The 18,643-nt window shown below is 47.5% G+C and overlaps 2 protein-coding genes across 6 annotated transcripts in view; one reads left to right on the forward strand and one right to left on the reverse strand.

The window, feature by feature from the left end:
• The first annotated feature begins 1,191 nt into the window (after positions 1 to 1,191).
• MTFR1L (mitochondrial fission regulator 1 like) lies at positions 1,192 to 13,119 on the forward strand. Of its 3 annotated transcripts, none has more exons than XM_028165572.2 (7): positions 1,192 to 1,304; positions 4,140 to 4,281; positions 4,688 to 4,792; positions 7,945 to 8,054; positions 8,268 to 8,479; positions 9,698 to 10,019; positions 12,099 to 13,119. In XM_028165572.2, exons 2-7 carry the CDS (start codon positions 4,258 to 4,260, stop codon positions 12,202 to 12,204), a joined length of 879 nt encoding a protein of 292 aa, XP_028021373.2. In that variant the 5' UTR covers positions 1,192 to 1,304; positions 4,140 to 4,257; the 3' UTR covers positions 12,205 to 13,119. The 3 variants fall into 3 exon arrangements, with proteins under 3 accessions (XP_028021373.2, XP_057402941.1, XP_007178747.2); XM_057546958.1 differs by lacking the exon at positions 1,192 to 1,304 and adding an exon at positions 1,325 to 1,807 and having other exon boundaries at positions 9,734 to 10,019; XM_007178685.3 differs by lacking the exon at positions 1,192 to 1,304 and adding an exon at positions 1,327 to 1,807.
• A 102-nt stretch (positions 13,120 to 13,221) lies between these two features.
• Positions 13,222 to 18,643, reverse strand: part of AUNIP (aurora kinase A and ninein interacting protein) — a 31,399-nt gene continuing 25,977 nt past the window's right edge. Inside the window, exons 2-4 of one of the 3 annotated variants that reach the window (XR_009008378.1) lie at positions 17,197 to 17,338; positions 14,223 to 15,142; positions 13,222 to 14,092 (exon numbers count right to left, since the gene is read on the reverse strand). Coding sequence is in view for 2 of the 3 variants with exons in the window: in XM_057546923.1 (XP_057402906.1) it covers positions 14,289 to 15,142; positions 17,197 to 17,338 (996 nt within the window). In the remaining variant the exon portion in view is untranslated. Of the gene's footprint in view, positions 15,143 to 17,196; positions 17,339 to 18,643 lie in introns of all 3 variants that reach the window. The other 2 variants (XM_057546936.1, XM_057546923.1) reach the window with 2 other exon arrangements.

Genomic DNA, 18,643 nt, shown 5'->3' on the forward strand with positions numbered 1-18,643 from the left:
GAGAACCAAGGAAAGGCAACTAGAGTGGATTTGCAAGATCTGCCGTTGCCCAGGATGGGAAAGCAATGATTAAAGCAACGATTTGTCATCCTGGAAAGAGGGCTGGACCTGAAAGTCAAATTTCATCATTTGAAATATGGTGGGGATCAGGGTGGACACTGTCTCTGACTAGGAGCAGTTACATAGTTCGCAGGATCCAGTGCAAAATGAAAATGCAGGGCCCTGTTGAAGAAAACTATTTTGTTAATTTCAAGAGGTCAACAACAGGGCATTAAAGCAAGAACGAGTCAGTCTGAGCGTGATGCCTGTGTGAATGCACAGGTTCTCCGTGCCATGAAGCCCATCTGTCCCTGGCAGCTAGGGCTTGCAAGCTTTGAGCCCAAAAGACTGCAGCCTAGGAGCCAGGCACATCCATGTGCTGAAGTCAGAGGAGGGCACGTGACCCAGGCCTGGATGCCGTGGAGACAGGACCCTGGAGGTTTGAGCACGAAGAGGGAGTGGGTGAGTGAGACTGGAAGGAATGTGGGTCTCTTTCGCAATGCCTCTGGTGTCTTTCCCCATCAATCTACCCATCTGATCAACCAAATCACTGAATGTACCGTGTGTGTGTGTGTGTGTGTGTGTGTGTGTGAGAGAGAGAGAGAGAGAGAGAGAGAGAGAGATACATAAAGGCTAAAATAAAAGAAAGCTACAAAGCACTGGAGGGCAGGAGTCAGAGGAGAAAGAGGCCCATTCTTGCTGCAGAGAAGACTGTAGAGGGTCTTGGCTGGGAAGCATGAACTGTGAAGGCACCAGGGCGAGATGAGGCAGCCAAGCACTAAGTCTGGGGCCTTGAACGCCAGAGGGAGGATTCTGAAGTTTGCAGTAGGGGTGGGGACAGCAGTCACCGATCAATTTGGGGGCCGAATAGCAACAAAGACCCCTTCCAGAAGTCGTTTCGAGACTAAGCGCGGAGAGCGGCAAGGAGGCCGACAGCAGCGGCGGATGAGACCGGGCAAGCCTCAGGGATCTCCTAGCGCAATCAGCTTTTCCCCAGGGCTTTGACAGGCAGGGGCGTGGCCTCTGGTGGGTGTGCCTCCTCCCTCGGGAACTGCAAGTGCGCCGCCCCTCCCCCGCAGAGCCCTCGCTCGCCCCGCCCCCAGCAGGGCCCGCCTTTCGAGGGCGCGCGCCGCCGCGGCTCTGTGCGCAGCTGCTAGGGATCGCTTCCGGGGGGCGGGTCAGCGGAAGTGAGGGTGGTTGAGGCTGGGCGGCCCGCTTTGGTAGGAGGGGCCGTGAGGTGAGCGAGTCCGGAGCTGCAGTGTGAGGTGAGACTAGGTCCGAGTGCCGCCCCGGAGCGGGAGCGTGGCCTTCCGGCCCGGCAGTCGTGCGGCCTAGTGCCGGGCGCTGTGCGGTGCCCGCGGCTGCTGTGCCCGCGCCGGTTTTCGCGGGAGCCCGTGTCGTCCGCCTCACTATGTCTGGGGAAACTGAGTCCCCAGGGGCAGTTGCTCGCCCGAGTCACCCAGCTGCACCAGAGGCTTCTCGTTTCGGCCGCCTCCTCGCTCCTTCCGGGACCCGGCCCCGGGCCTGTGGGTCCAAGGGCCGCCCGAGCCGCGGCGAAAACTTGGCCGACCTTGGCCTTGTCGGGTCGGGCTGTTGCGGGGGAGGGGAGGCGTGTCCCGGGCAAGGTCCCCGCGGCGGCTACCCCGGCGCAGAACTGCGCTGAGCGCGGCGACCTCGGCGGGGACCGGGGTGATGCGACCAGGCCCCGCTCTGGAGGCGCTGCGTCTCCGGCGGGGGACCGCGTGTACACACTGGGGCAGCAGCCTCGGTAGGGGCAGTGCGCGCGCAGAGGTGGTGGGTACCAGCCCCCAGCTCGCTGGCCGCGTCTTTTAGCCAGACGATTGTGGAGGGTTCAAGGCTAAGTCGGCGTTCTCGTTGGTCCGTGTCTTAATTGAACAAATGCTCGAGTGCCTGCTGTGTCCTGAGCGAGCGCTGGGCTGTGCCTGGGAAGTCCCCGTCCTTCGGACAAACTGCACAGCACACCGTTACCTAGTTACTGCTGCTCGAAGGAAACGCGGGGTGCGGGTCGGGGAAGGGGAGGCGATGCTTGAGTTGAGCTCCAGGAATGATTAAGGATGAGCTTGGAGAAGGGGGTGCTGGTGTTTCGAGCAGAGGCAATAGTGTGGACAAGGCCATTGAGGGGCTGAAAGGCCAGCGTGGCTGGAGGGCAAGGGGAAAGCAGGTGTGGCCGTGAAGTGTGCAGGGACCAGAGTGGACAGGCCTTGTAGGCTGCGGGGAGTTGGGTACACAGGGCAGAGAAAGATGAGGTTTGGCCTGATTGGGGACGGCCTGCTGGCCATGCTGAGGAGTGTAGATGTTATCCTCTTGGCTCTAGCAAGCATAGGGGGTTTGAAGCATGGCAGGGATATGATTAGCACTGTGTTCTAGAAAGATGGCCCTGGCTGTCGTGTGAGGGTGAGGCCCAACTGAGTTTGGAGGTAAGTTTGGAGAGGAAGTGGCTGCAGTGACTAAAGTGAGAAACACAGGGAAACAGTGTCATGTGGAGCTTGTGGCAGCCGCTGAAATTCAGCAAAGAGCCTGGCACACAAAAGGACTTTGATAAAAAGCTTGAACTTTGCTGAGAAGATGGAGCCCGTGCAGGAGGCAGCAGGGTCTGGACCAGACTTTCTACTGCCATGACCACTGAGTGACCTTAAACCAGTCCCTTCCTCTCTCTAGCTTCTTTTCCTCATGCATCGTAAAGTGAGTGATACCTCCTCTCCTAGCGGTGGAAGAGAGACCCTCCAAGGGAGGTTTCCAGAAAGAGCTGCTCCGGTCAGCGCAGCCCAGCCCCTCTTCAGAGGCTGCCCTTGGCTCGCCAGTGACTTCTTACCCAGGGCATTCCCAGCCCTCGTGACTTGAACCCCACCCCCATCTACCTTTGCAGCCTTACCATACTCTGCTCTTTACATATCTCTTCACACTCCTTTCCTAGACCTCTGGTGGTGGTGCTGTTTTCCTTCCCTTCTTACCCCCTCTGAACTCGCCTTGGGGCCGGGGACTGAACTCACCCGGCCACCTGCCTGGTGTGCCTTTCTGAAGCAGTGATATTCAGCCTCGGCTAGAATTATGTATTCAGGTCCTATCTGTCGTCTAGATTATGAGTCCCTTGAGAGCCTGGCTGTGTCTTACTCCTTCCATAGCCCCTCCAGTGCCCAGCACAGGGCCTGGCACAGAGCGAGTGTTGTTAGTGTTTGATGAACAAGGGACTGAATGAGCTCATTGACTGCAGCTGCTCACCATGCAAGGGCAGCTGTGAGGAATCCAGTCAGCAGCAACTCCACCCATCTGTGTCTTGCTTTAACAGTTCATTAAGTACTTTAAAATCCCGTTTCACTGATTGACTCTTAAGGTAACTTAGAGTGGCAGCTCTTCCTGTCATCTTTTTACAGATGGAGAAACCAACATTCAGAAAGGTTAAGTGACTTGCCTATGGCTGCTAAGCCAGTAGATGGCTGAGCCAGGATAAACACTTTTGGCTCTTTTCCCTTGTAGCCCAGTAGACTGAGTTTGGCTACCGGTGGCTGGCTGTTCTTTCTACTGTTGTCTGTTTTACCTCTTCCCCTTATGGGGGCCCAGCAGCGCTAGGCTGGGTGGCACATGCTGGCCTTTTTACATCTTATCCCCAGGAATGAATGTTGGGCTTGGATGGTACCTACACTGTGGTTTTCCCATGAGCTTTTTTAACTACCAAAGGGTTCTATTTACATCTTAAGAAGTTTGCTTGTTGTTTTATCTTTCTTATCAACTTTAAAAAAAAATTTTTTTATTGAAGTATAGTTGATTTACAATGTCATGTTTCTGGTGTACAGCACGGTGATTCAGTTATACATATATATTCTTTAGAAGTTTTGCCTCAGGAAACCTAAGGGCTCAGGAAGCCTCCCAGGGTTGGCCAAGCTCATATAGCGAATCTGAAATAGAACCTTTAAGGGTCTGGATTTGTTGAAGCCGTTGTTGGGTGAGGGCAGCCTCTTTGGCTGGTTTTCTCCCCCTGTGAAATGTCAGAGAAGCCTCAGCGTTAGTCATGGCTCTGCAGGGCATGGTTTTGTGGGGCTTGTGTGGTGGCCACTGAGTCTCCTGTGGGGGCTCTTTCACAGGAAGAGGAGTCTGGTTCCTTAAGATGGCCTGATATGAAGGCGTCACGCCTCCTGCGTCCCCAAGCCTCCAGAGCTGCCCTGTGGCTGCCTTGTCCTTCAAGTCCAGGAGCCAGTCGAAATGTCGGGAATGGAAGCCAATGTGGTAAGGGGCATTCCCAGGGCAAGGGTGTGGTGGGGAAGGTTAAGCACCGGACCTGCTGCAGTTCTGAGATTCTCAAGTTAATTCTTCCCCCACCCAGGCCTGGAATTGAAGGGTCCTCCCTTCCATCCCCTCCCCCAAGGCAGAACCAACTATGATCTTGGGGCAGTTAAGGAGTCAATGTGTTTCCATCATTCTGTGCAGAGGGAAGGGAGGGCAGCCTGGCTGATTCCTCACCCTTTCACTGGACCCTCCCAGCATTGACTGTGCCTCGACAGCAGCAGGTGTCCCCTTAGGTGGCTGGCCCAGGTGAAGGCTGGCCCCTGCTAAAGGGGACAGGGGGAGAGGATGGGGTCAGTAGTTGGATGTTCTCTGAGGTTGTGGCCGTCCCTGTCTCCTTCTGCTCTAGACCATCCCGATCTGGCAAAACAAGCCGCATGGGGCTGCTCGAAGTGTAGTAAGAAGAATCGGGACCAACCTGCCCCTGAAGCCATGTCCCCGGGCATCCTTTGAGGTAAGTGAGCTGGAAGGGCAGGCAGAGTAGAGGCTCAGAGCGTATGGGAGGCTGGTGCTGCTTCTGTGCCCCAGACTCCTTGGCGTTGCCAAGGCAGGTTGCTTTCCTGGTCACTTCTTCTAGCTACCTATTTTCAGTGTTTCCCTGAGGCCATTACACCCCATCCTCTTCCTTCTGGCTAAGTCTAGCCATTCCTTTACTGGGCTATTTCAGTCTCACCTCTGTGCCTAGGGGGCCTTTAGTACCCACTTTACAGCACAGATTCTTGTCTGGCCCAAGTGAGTAAGACCCCCTTGTGCAGTGGAAAGCTCAGTAACGTTTATTAGTCCCAGCTGCCTCCCTCTGAGAGCTAATGGTTAAGCATCAGCTCCAGGCTAGATGGTTAAGGTGTGTGCATTTGGGGAGCTGGGACACAAAAGAGATACTTCAGCTTTCTGCCTACACAAAGGAGACAGAAATACATGCCTGAAAAGATGTGGGCCCAGGGCGAAACAAAAATGAAGGAGCCGAGTTTGTATGTCACATGGCTGAGCTGCAAAGTCTGTGTAGGAGCTTGATCTGGAGTCTGAATTGGTGTCAGGGTTGGTATTAGTCAGGAATGGGTTGCGAGGGTGTTGTCCCTTGACCCAGATTGCCAATTATTGTGTAGGGCAGGAAGTGGCCCTAGCTGCCTCAAGCATCAGGAGCAAAGGGAAGGACAGCTAGGGAGTGTGAGTCTGTCGGGGTTGCCCCCACACTCGGCTGTAGCCCATCCAGTCCTTTGCCTGCATGCTGCTGGGCAGAGATGATCAAGGGCACGGGCTCCCACGGAGCAGGAGTAGTATTAGTAATACTAGCTAACATTTACTGAGCCCATACAATGTGCCAGGCTCTGTGCTAAGTACTTTATATATGTTAACTCATTTAATTGCCGATAGCAGAGGAGCACTCTGGCTAATCAAGGAAAGCAAATGGAGGCTTCCCCTAAATGGCCCATCTTAGCATTAGCTCCTGGGTCAGTGGAAGTCTTCCTCTGTAACCCTGGAGTATCACTTCACTCCTGTGAGCCCAGGTTTCCTATCAACTCCTGACCTACCTACCAAACAGTCTGTAACAGAAACCTCTGAACTTAACTCATGTATAGGTGGATTTTTGAGAAATCATCTCTAGATTTGTTGTAAATTGATTACTTTAAATATTTGAAGGGAATCTTGCTGATTTATTATTCTTTAATTTACCCATATAAAAATATTCAATCATGAAAAGTAAAAAAGGAGAAAGGGAAACAAATTACCTATAATCACACAGTCATGACACAATAACTGTTAATGTTTTAGTGTAGTTCTTTTCCATCTTTTTCTAAACGCATGGTTCTTTCTTTGTTGTAATCAGTAAGTACATAATTGAACCTTCCTAATTTTTCATTTAACATGGTGTCACTCAGTCTCTCTGTTCCCTAGTTGTTCATTTGGGTGAAGGAGCTATTTTAAGGAGTTACATTATGATTCCTTTTGTATAATTATTTTTTAATTTAAATCTAAATAGTCAGATTATCAAGTTTGCTTCTAACAGTGTTTGTTGCTGTAACATGTTACACCAGTAGCTAACACCAGTTAGCTACAAAGGTGTTGTAAAGAGCTTGCCAGCAGAAATTTCCTGTTGCTATAACAGATTGTCCATGTCCTTGCACCTGTATTCTCACAACCAGAAGGCAAGACACTCTTAGGCAGTGGTCATCTCTGTTAAAAAGTAACTTTGGCCAGTACCACTGAAGACCCCTTTGCTTTAGCCAGGGGTCAGCACAGGGCCAGAGAGTAAATATTAGTTTGGCCAAAAACTTCGTTGGGTTAGTGAATACGTTCAATAACGTTCTTGGTGAAAATGAAAAATGTGATTTATTTTTACTTAAAACCGAACTAGGGCTTCCCTGGTGGTGCAGCGGTTAAGAATCTGCCTACTAGGGGCTTCCCTGGTGGCGCAGTGGTTGAGCATCTGCCTGCCAATGCAGGGGACACGGGTTCGAGCCCTGGTCTGGGAAGATCCCACATGCCGCGGAGCGACTGGGCCCGTGAGCCACAACTACTGAGCCTGCGCGTCTGGAGCCTGTGTTCCGCAACAGGAGAGGCCGCGACAGTGAGAGGCCCGTGCATGGCGATGAAGAGTGGCCCCCGCTTGCCACAACTAGAGAAAGCCCTCGCATAGAAACGAAGACCCAATACAGCCAAAAATAAATAAAATTAAATTAAAAAAAAAAAAAAAAAAAGAATCTGCCTGCTAATGCAGGGGACACGGGTTCGATCCCTGGCCCTGGAAGATCCCACATGCGCGGAGCAACTAAGCCCATGCGCCACAACTACTGAGCCTGCACTCTAGAGCCTGTGAGCCACAGCTGCTGAGCCCACGTGCCACAACTACTGAAGCCTGTGCGCCTAGAGCCCGTACTCTGCAACAAGAGAAGCCACGACAATGAGAAACCCGCGCACCACAACGAAGAGTAGCCCCCACTCACCACAACTAGAGAAAGCCCACGCAAAGCAACAAAGACCCAACACAGCCAAAAAATAAATTTAAAAAAAAAAAAAAACCGAACTAACTTTTTGGCCAACCCAGTATTTTAGGCTCTGAGCCATACTGCTCTCCATTACAACTACTTACTTCTGCAGTTATAGCTTAAAAGCCATCACAGATAATACTTAAACAAATGGGTATGACCATTTTTCCAGTAAAACATTGTATATAAAAACAGGTCCCATCCCTGCTCTCGGCCACCGTGTTTTGCTTGGAGGATGCAACAGGCTCATGACTGGTCTCTGCACCTTCCCATCCAGTAGCCAGAGTAATCTTTTAAAACCTCAAATCTGATCCTTACTTACTTAAAATCTTCCAGTGGCTCATTACTGATCTTAGAATCAAAGCTCCTAATTCACTTTCCAGTGTCTCCCAACTCCCCACCCCACCCCACCCCACCCCACCCCACCAATCCTGTTCCAGCCATGCTGAATTACTTGTAATTTCACAGACTCTTGATTCTGGCCTCTTATTCAAGGTATTTCCAACTGGGACATCTACGGAGACTTCCCTACACATTAGGTGTTCCTCCTTTGTATTTTGCCCAGTCTCCAGTTGTTTCATCATGAAGGCAGTAAATGTTGATCAATTTTGCTTCCCTACAGACCCTGCCCAACATCTCTGACCTCTGTCTGAGGGATGTGCCCCCAGTCCCTACTCTGGCTGACATCGCCTGGATTGCTGCAGATGAAGAGGAGACTTATGCCCGGGTCAGGTAGCGGAGGCAATAGCCTGCCGGCTGGGGAATGAAGAGCTTCTTCCCAGATGAGGTGGTAGGCAGCAGGAAGAGTGAGAGGTGGAGGGCAACAGGAATGAGAGCTGTGGGAGCAGAACCTGGCTGTATTACTCTTGTAGGAGTGGATGAAGGAATTGTGGAAGCAGTGCAGTGGCCCGCTCTCTCTGACACACTTGTCTTTCCCTGGTCCAGGAGCGATACACGCCCCCTGAGGCACACCTGGAAGCCCAGCCCTCTGATCGTCATTCAGCGCAATGCTTCAGTGCCCAACCTCCGTGGGTCGGAGGAGAGGCTCCTGGCCTTGAAGAAGCCAGCCCTGCCGGCCCTCAGCCGCACCACAGAGCTGCAGGAGGAGCTGAGCCACCTGCGCAGCCAGATTGCTAAAATAGTGGCAGCTGATGCAGGTAAGAGCCCCTGAGCTAGGACCAGGATATAGCAGGCTGTTCCTTTTTGCTTAGCTTTTGGACAGGATAGGGACAAGGATGGTCCTTGGTTCGGGGGTGCTCGGGCCTAGCGCTCTGAGGTTGCCATGAGGCCTGGCTAGCCTGTTATAATCTTTGGATGGTTTCCGTCAGCCATTTTGGGGCTGACTGGTTGGGTTAGGAACAAAATCTTCACTTAACCTGGGGCCCCAGGCAGATTCCCCGCCTTGGCCACAAAAACCAACACTCTCTTCCAAGTGTCTTTAAGATCATGTCTTCCATGAGCGCTCATGGCTTTCCTTTTCAATATGAAAAATAAGCATTCCCTACCACTAAGAGACATCCCTCTTTGTAAGCACCTATCTCCCCTTTCCTTGCCCTTTCCAGCAGAGACCCTCCACCCATTCCTCCACCTTTCTGTCTGCAGTTAAGGCAGAACCACTGGAAATGAATGGGATGACCAGATGCAGGAAATACTAACAGGTGGATCTCTCCCAAGGTGCTCAGTGTTTAACCCTCATATACCTCCCATTCTCACTGTTTTGCTCCTCACTGACTCAAAGTCATAGCTCCCAAACCTTGTCAGTTGGTAGAACACATAAAAATCATGGTGTTCTCTTTGAAATCTTCATGTATTTAATTCCCTCATATGGCAGTTTTATAGAGGAAATGGACCTGAATTTTCCATTTATATTTGTTGGCTACTTTTTTTGTCCCTGGGATGTTCCCTAGAGACTTAGAAATTGAGGAAATTCTATCCATTAAAATCTGGGCACTAGGAGGACCATCACCATTCTGGTTTTTTGCTTCAGAACAATTCTTTCAGTCACAGATAGCTGGATTCAAAGGAGCATAGTCAGAAGCACTGACCTAGTTAGAGAAAAGGGCAAATTCAGGCCTTGGTTCTGCACTGTTGCTTCAGTCTAAAGAGTGCTGTCACTCCACAGCCCACTGCAGAATGGGAGCTTTTAGGAGGCAAGGCCCTTATGGGGTGGCTTTTTTTCTGCCCTCCTGGAACACTGGAAGAGCCCAGTGCTGCTACATCTTCTTGAGATCCTGAGAGGGGAAGGTAGTGGAGGAACCCAGGATGTCATGGTGTCAGCCTAGGAAATGAATGTTTGGTAGGCAGTGCTTGCAGGGAGATGTAACTGCTGTATTTTAGCCCCAATGTCCATCCATGCCTATTGTTTTCTCTTTCAGCTTCGGCTTCATTAACGCCAGATTTCTTATCTCCAGGAAGTTCAAATGTCTCTTCTCCCTTACCTTGTTTTGGATCCTCATTCCACTCTACAACTTCCTTTGTCATTAGTGACATCACCGAGGAGACCGAGGTAGAGGTCCCTGAGCTTCCATCAGTCCCCCTGCTTTGTTCTGCCAGCCCTGAATGTTGCAAACCAGAACACAAGGCTACCTGCAGCTCGTCTGAAGAAGATGACTGCATCTCTCTGTCCAAGGCCAGCAGCTTTGCAGATATGATGGGTATCCTAAAGGACTTTCACCGGGTGAAGCAGAGCCAAGATCTGTAAGTATATTATAAGGAGCTGTGATGATCTGTTTCTTGTTTAAGTTGCCTGTGGCCAATTATCCAATAGAAAGTACTTACATAGTAAGTCCTCAATAGTAGTCATGTGCTATTTCATTCACAAAGCTTGCTGCCTGCTTGCTAGTGCCTGGGGCCCCAGTTTGAGGAAAGAGCAACACTTTACATTTGGTTGGGGTGATCTAACCCAACCAAATGTTGTTAGACTAATAGGGATTTTACAAGAAGGCTCATCTAATCCAGCTTCTGTCCCCCAGAGGGGCTTCACCACTTCAATCTTCATACTGCTAGTGACAAGTGTCCCCATGCCCCACCCTTCAAAACAATTGCGTAATAGTTATTTTAGTATCTCAAAAAAGTAGACTTATTTGGTGAAAGGAACATTTCCTTTAAACACAGTGGTCCATTATTCAAACCAGCCCTGCAAATTCAGAGATTTATGAACAAGGCTTTTGAGACTCCTAGGTAGTTCCTAAACCTGGCTGCCTATCAGAAGTGCTCAGATTTGTTAAAAAAAAAAAAAAAAACACCTTAAACTTACCAAAGCAGAACCTCCAAGGAGTAGAGCTCTAGGTGTTTCTGATGTCAGTGTAAGGGGATGTGGGAAATACCTACCATGAGAAACTCATCTAGCAGAGAAGCCCTAGAGCTCCAGCCTGAGGGAGTCACCACCTTGCAGTGTTTCCCTACTGCACAGGACATACCAGAAGAGCTTATTCAAATGCAGGTTCCTGGGCATCGAAATATTTGACATCCAGACCTCAAAATCCAGAGGCCAGATGTGCAGCTGTATTTGTTAATGCAGTTAAAAAGCTGTTTTGGGGGGTGGGGAGGTGAGGGCTGTCTCCTGAGCTGATGAAGTTCCTCTTAAAGGAATAGTGACTCACCTCGCACAAGGATCCCTTTGTGTTTTCTGGCCCCATTTTCGTCGGAAAACTAGACAAGGGTCCTGGTAGTCGATTCTGTAGGAAAGTTACTTTTACCTTCCTTCTCTGGCCATACGGACCCGCAGTTCTTTGTTCTCCTGCATTCCCAAATTCAGCTGCTGCTGCTGCTTTGGGGCCACACTGAGCCTTTTTCTTCTGGTCAATGTTTTATAGATTCGACTCTCCAACTTTCTTATACCTGCCTCTTGTACCATATTAGATCTGTGACCCCCTACTGCCAAGCCCTTCCTCTCACTTGTGTCCTGGGCCCTTTCCTCCTTTGTTGATAGAAGGTGCTGGGGGTTGATGACTAAGGAGCTGGGTTGATGACTAAGAACGGGAAAGTAGCCCCATCATCAGGGTTCAGACATGTGACAGACTGAAGGCAGTTCCTCTTGTTTTTGTTTTCAAGGTTTAATAATCAATCTTGGCCTTTATATCTAGCATAATGACCAATAAAATGCTTTCGTGAGGATGTATGTATGTAAGAGTTCACTAGAATTTCAAGCAACTATTTTCCAGGAAATTACCTGATGTTATCAGGTAATTTGAACCTACCCTAATCTGAAACTGGTTTTGTTCCCACGGGTCCCTTATGATGTGAACATTTTACTATAAATTCTGGATTGCTTATAAAAAAAACCTCTCAGTTTCCCTGGCAGGGAGACGAGGTAATAGTAAATCCTCAGCACACCTTTTCCCCAGAACGAATAAATGTCAGAAAAGCCTAGAGTCATCAGTCACTTCCCCTGCTGACCTGGGGAAATGCTACTAAGAAAAGATAGGGCCAGAAGGTGGGAACAGAAGCTTAGCCACCACAGGCCAATACCAACAGGTTGGCCCACATTTTGTAGCCATTTCAGGAAATAGTAAAGCCATGTCTAGTTAAGAGATGAGATCTGTAACCAGCAAGCTTGGTTTTGAACTGTGGATTCACCACTTACTGAGTGACTAATGACTTTGGGTAAATTCATAACCTCATTGTGCTTCAGTTCCCTCATCTGTAAAAGGATTGTAGTAGCTCCTACCTCATAAGAGTGTTGTGAGGATTAAATGAGATTGTATTCCAACATACAAAACACTGCCCAGGGCAGAGTAAGTACTCAATAAATATAAGCTATTATTGTGTCTCTAGGAACCGGAGTTTATTGAAGGAGGAAGACCCAGCCGTCCTTATCTCTGAGGTCCTAAGGAGGAAGTTTGCACTGAAGGAAGAAGATATCAGTAGAAAAGGAAACTGATAGCACTCAGCTCTGCAAACTCAGTCTCATGCTCCTGGAATTCCTTCAACAGCTGCCTTCCTCACTGCAGATGTTTCTGCCTCTCAATTAGAAATCTTCTGCAACAGTCTTGCCGAAAGCTAGAGCTTGGACTAAGAGAAGAGCTGCGTTATATGTTTTCCGTACTTCAAACCTTAGCAGAAGCTGCCTGTTTTGAGCTGAGACACGTTACAGGTAATTGTGTAGGTTGGAATGTCCCAGTTTAAAGGGTGAGATAGAAGTTTCTGGTTTTTCCTTGCCCCTGTGTGAAAATAGGTCCTAAATGAATGACTGACTTCACTGCACTAGACCCCATAACTGGTCTCACTGAACACTTTGTGCCCAGCTGTCACTTACTCTCAGCCAGTTCCTTGCAGCAGAGCAGGGCTGAGGGGAGGGGGCTATGTTTATGTACATGTTCACAGGGCAGGGAAAATCTTATGCTGCTCCATCATGAACTGACACCAGTGCCCAGCAATCACTCTCTCCCCCTTCCCTGTCCAACACCTACATGTAGAGGTCGAGCCACTGGACCAGCTGACACTTGGGCTGCTGGGAGGCCTGGGCTGTTTTTTCTTAAATATATTTTGTAATACTGTACAACCAAATCTACCCTCCAAGGCCCTGGGCCCTCATTGGTTCCACTAATTGAAAGCTCTTTCTCTTCCATGGACTTTAGTTTAAGCCCAGTAGGAAAGAGAAATGGAGATGGGAAAGAGAGTACCATCCCTCTTCCAGGCCCTTGACTGCTCCTTTGCATTGGGCCAAGGTTTGTACCTACCACACCATGCATGACTCAGATGCCCTCAGGTCCCTTTTCTCTACGGTATGTATCCTGTGTGTGTTTGGGTTGAAGCACTACCTGACATTAAAGGAAGGATTTGGAGAGATATTGCATTTGCTGTGTCCATCTCTGAGTTGTGATCACCCAGTATCTCCCACAGGTATAGAATTTCTATTAATTTTAAGGTATATGAACTTCTGTAAACAGGTTCCTGGCTTCCCCTTGCCTTTAGAAGAGAAAGCTTCCCTAGAGAGCTTCTTGTCTCTTTGTTTACAGAGAGATTTTGCCCTAACCTTTCAAAGCCGGTCCCGTCTTACAACTTGCAAGCTTGCCCCCCAGAGGCTTATTTTTAAGCCTCTTAGGTACCACACCTGCAACATGGGAAACTGCCACCTAGTGGATGTCTTGAGTAGAACACAAGTCAAATTAGACTCGTGTTCAGATCAGACCCATGGCAATGACAGCAGAGTTGCGTTTTCAAAAATAAAATTGGTAATGTTTTAATTACCAGCAGAGCCAGCTTTGTACACAGTCATTTATTTGGATTCATAGTTTTACAAAGGGAGTTCTCTCCTACCTTGTAGTAGAAGAATGATATAGTCCCATTTAGATTGTTATATAGGTCAGCCTTTTTTAGGGAGATGTTTAAACATATAGTATATAACTTCAAAATGCTGTAAAGTTACCACAAAAATAAAATAACAAAACTACCTAATCATTCTACCTCTCTCTCTATCCTCCCTGCCCCTGTACACCTGGGTCTGGGAGATTTGCCTTATCATTCACTCAAAAAAGTGTCAAGAATAATGGTCACAGCTTAGGTTGCATGGGTAAGATTACAGCCAGAGATTAAAAGACCGCACATCCGTAAGAAGCAGTATCCCAGTCAGGCATCTGAAAGGGCAAAGAGGTGGCTCTGTGCAGGCTGAGTAGCAGGCTCTTCAGTGGAGAGATGAGCACCTGCCCTGCCTCTTCAGTGTTCACCATAGACTCATGCAGGGAATATGCCAGCCACCTCCTCCTCAGGGAGGGAGGGGCATGATGCCAATCAATCAGTCATACTGTCTCAACAAGCGGCACCACCTGCTTTAGTTACACAAAGAAAATGCTCAATAATAACAAGCATCATCCCATGCCTCCCTCCCACCGAAGATCATTCTCCTGAATGACCTTTCTAAAACAAAGATCTTACATTCCCCTACTCCAATATACTCACCTCCTGGAGATACTTTCTTATATGTCATTTCAAGGTACATTTAGAACCAAACCCTCGCAAAGACATTTAGACTTGGTGCCTGATAACTTGATTACCTTCAGAGTCCTGGGTAAAGAGCAAATCAGGCTGCAGATTTAACTGAGTGGTCCTATCCTGGCACTGAGCCCAAGGGCTGTTAGGAAGCTGTCCTAAGCCCTGATTCCGGTCATTGGTTACATCTCGGAAAGGAGCTCTAGAGTTGTGGGCAATGACCCTCTGGCCCTGAGAATCCTCGGTGAAAAGCTGACTCCAGGAGTCCTTGTCATTCTTTTCGCTGTCCCAGGAAAACACAGGAATAGGACAAGGGCTTTGTTTCACTGCTTCTTTGTTTGCTCCACTCCAGGAATCCTCGTATGTTTGAAGCAGGATGGGGGCCTGCCTGTTTCTTTTGGCAGACACCTTTTCCAAGTTAGTCTTATCCAAGAGCTGATGGCCCTTGTGCCCAGGTGTTTTACTGTGTCTCTCCACATTCTGATGATAGTTCTTTTTCTTAGATCCATGAGGCCATCCCCTTTTCCAGGAAGAATCCTCTTCCTCCTTTTGGTCCAGTAAGCAAGAACTCTCCAGATCTTGGGTGAAGGAACAGGCCAGTGAGGCTTTACTCTCTCCAGCACAGACAAAGGTATCAGGCTGGAACAAAGACAGCATAGTCACGCATGGGCTTCCTGTTCCATGGTGATAAGAAGCCTGGAAGGACTGAGGAGAAAGTCTAGCTTCCTGGATGTCTGCAGGGGTTGAAGTGGCTAAAGGGGGTGCCATGCAATCATCCCCCAAGCCCTGGATCAGATGGTCTAGCTGGGTTGCATCTTCCTTAGACTCTTTGTTGGTCTGACGTTCTATATGAGATGAAACACTCCTCTGGTCACCACCATTTGTCTTTCCTAGTAAAAACAAGACGAACAAATATTATTCTGCAGGAAAACTCCACCTGAGTAGGATTTAGGTGGCTTTTTCTGAAATCAGTATCAGCTACCATAACTACTAGGACTAGTGCAGGGGTCTTAGGACTCTTCACAGATCTTTGTAGCTGATCTTCCTACTTTCAGTCTCTTTTCTTTCCTGAATGATCTAAAACACAGCTCTTATATTCCCCTACTCAAATATATGGATGCTTCCCATGACCTGCCTAATAAAGTCAAACATGTTACACAGTCAGACCACAGCCTACTTTTCCAGTTGATTGGGGTTTGTTTAACATAGGCCACATCAGTTTTGCTTTTGTTTTTTATTTAACGTAGTTTCTGCTAAATAGTGATCCTGGCCAAATATCACCCCTGGATATTATCCTTTGAGAAACATGTTCAATATACACCATTTTTGTAAAGTCTCAAAGATCACATTGACCAGCCAACTCTGAGAAACCTTCTGGTGACAGTGAGAAAGAATGTGGGTCTCCTGCTCCCCAAACATTTCATGGGAAAGGGAGTAAAGACACAATTAGATGCTAAGTCCATCAGTAGAAAGGACAATTAAAAAAACTATTAGGGGCTTCCCTGGTGGCGCGGTGGTTGGGAGTCTGCCTGCCAATGCAGGGGACACGGGTTCGAGCCCCGGTCTGGGAAGATCCCACATGCCGCGGATCAACTAGGCCCGTGAGCCACAATTACTGAGCCTGCGCGTCTGGAGCCTGTGCTCCGCAACAGGAGAGGCCGCGATAGTGAGAGGCTTGTGCATCACGATGAAGAGTGGCCCCCACTTGCCGCAACTGGAGAGGGCCCTCGCGCAGAAATGAGGACCCAACACAGCCATAGATAGATAGATAAATAAATAAACCCAAAAGTTAAAAAAATATAAAAAAAACAACAAAAAAAAAAACACCGAAAGATAGGATGGTTCTTATTGGTGAGATTATTCAATAATACAATTGAGATTCCAAATACACACTAGAAATGAGGATGAAAATTAGATTCTCAGGTAGTGTAATGAACAACAACAACAAAAAAGCATATCAATAACCTCCAAAAAACAACAACAAAAAAAAACGATTAGTGTCCAGCCTGTCCACTTTATCAGGTGTGGAATGGATCCTGTCTGCCTTAAAGATAGATGACATGGAATTCCTACTCCCCCCCCCCACCAAATTATGCCAAGATCTAATTACAAACAAGGCTGAATGACTGATTTCTTCTTTCCTTCTCCAAGAAATATACCACAGAAATTGTTTTGTAAAAGCGTTCTCAACTGGCCTAAGACTTCAATACAGACTATGTAGAATATACCAGAATTTTGAAATGGAAAGTGGTTTTGAGAAAAATCTGCCCTTGTTACTTAAAGCAAAAGTAAGTTTTTGTTTGTGGTAGGGAGAAGGCATTTTGAAGGTTTATGCAAAGCAGTCCTGGGAACAGCACCAAGAGTTAGAGCTCTCTTCCCTGCACCCTTCAACTGGCAAGAACCCTGCTCTGTAAGCCCCAGCCTGGTCTGAGGCAGCTGGTCCCCTGAAGAGGAACATGCAAAGAATTGCCAAAGGATGATGAAACACAAGCCAACTTTATGCCAAGCTTTCTAAGAAAAAAAGCGCTTTTGAACTTTGATTAATTTGAGAAGCTTCATATAGACATATCAATTATCAACTGATCTTATACAGACTGCTAACTGTGGCCAATCCAAGACATATATCTTACTAATGGCACATCAGCTCCCCTCTGCACCCCCAACTCCCAAGTATACCTTTCCTCACTGCTCTGTCAGGGAATACCAATACTTTTCTGGTTCTGTTTAGACTGAGATAAACAGAACCAGAAAACTACGTTTGTAAAAGTATGTATATATTGCTTTCCAAAAGACGATGCTTTTCTTGTGTTTTAAAACATCTTCTAATAGGTCAGCTAAGTTTAACACAATGCACTAATGGCACCACTTCTCATAAATATCCCAGCATGGAAAAATGAATGCACTCCCTTTTGGTCCCTGGTTGCTTCCAGTCTGGTCACCATACCTGGCTGCAGGGTGAAGAAGGAAGCAATGCTGGTCTGCCGAGTGCCTGCAGGTGGACGACTTCTTTGAGTAAAAGAAATGTTAGCCTTTCTCTCTCCAGGAAAGAGTGTTAGCATTTTGGTACTTGACTTGATTAAATGTGTCTGAGAAGGGGGAGAAAAAGAATAAGAGAAACCTATTAATATCAAAACAGCTGCCAGACAGGATTCAGTAAACACCAGTAACCCTCTTGGAAACACACTAGACCTCTTGGACTCGACTAATATCCTCTACTCTTGTCTTTGCTGTACATCGCCTTCCACCATTTTCTGCCAACTGATGGTGTTTGTTTTTCCTCAAGAATCACATATTCCAACCATAGCCCATTCTTTCTGCTTCCCCATGGAAATCAGGCAGGCTGACTAAACAGGAAGGGATTCCACAGGTGATATTCTCTCCTTTATATTTAAAGATAATTAATGAAACTAGGGACCTCTCTGGCAGTCCAGTAGTTAAGACTCTGTGCTCCCAATGCAGGGAGCCGGGGTTCGATCCCTGGTCAGGGAACTAGATCCTGCATGCCGCAACTAAAAATAAGATCCTGCGTGCCGCAACTGAAGATTATGCACATGGCAACGAAGATCCCGCGTGCAACTAAGACCCGGTGCAGCCAAATACATAAATAAGTAAATAAATTTTTTTTAAAATAATAAAGATAATTAATGATTCTACATCAGTAGCAGTTGATACATTTTTAATAGTTTTCAAATAGTCACACAGTGGTTAACAGCATGGCTCCTGAGTCACACAGCTTCTGTTCAAACCAATACCAATTCTGTCACTGCCAATTACTAGCTGCATGACCCTCTAGAAGTTGTCTGATCTCTGTCTCATTCTCATGTGTGAAATGGGGACAATAATAGTACCAAGCCCATAGGGCAGTTACGAGGATTTGGTGAGTTAATTCACATAAAAGGCTTACAAAGTTTTGGCACATTATACAGCATTTAATAATAGTTGGCTATTATTAAGAGGAGGAGCAATGAAACAGCAACAGTCTTATTACATTTTCATCTCCCCGCCCTTTATACTTTGAGTATGAACTGGAAGATGGGCCAGAGAGGTTTGGGATGTGTCAACTTTTATACCTCATCCTTATTTAATGTAATTTGATTTTGTTTCCATTTGCTTGTTATGGAATGCTTGAGAAGTAGGGAGAATAGGATTATATTCAATTCAATTTGGCTGTGAAAGCCACAGAAGAAATGAGATTTGCCAATATCCATTACCAAGTTGGAAGTAGGCCTGAAACTTGAACCCAAATTATTAATTCTAGCCCAAAGTTGACTTCATTTCATTTTTACATTTGGAAACTAAAATGTACTTTAAGTGGTTAAAAGACGGAAGAAATCCTGGATGTAAAATTGATACTTTGACTTGTACTGGTATGGAACATTCTCTTCCACCAT

The sequence above is a fragment of the Balaenoptera acutorostrata genome, chromosome 1 (genome assembly GCF_949987535.1).
Source record: "Balaenoptera acutorostrata chromosome 1, mBalAcu1.1, whole genome shotgun sequence".
In the NCBI taxonomy this organism is placed as follows: domain Eukaryota; kingdom Metazoa; phylum Chordata; class Mammalia; order Artiodactyla; family Balaenopteridae; genus Balaenoptera; species Balaenoptera acutorostrata.

Bases quoted from the DNA above. Each gene is read 5' to 3' on its own strand.
- MTFR1L (XM_028165572.2), top strand. From the start codon at position 4,258: ATGTCGGGAATGGAAGCCAATGTG. The intron at 8,055-8,267 runs GTAGCGGAGGCA...TCCCTGGTCCAG, and splicing joins GAGACTTATGCCCGGGTCAG to GAGCGATACACGCCCCCTGA. The intron at 8,480-9,697 runs GTAAGAGCCCCT...TTTCTCTTTCAG, and splicing joins AATAGTGGCAGCTGATGCAG to CTTCGGCTTCATTAACGCCA.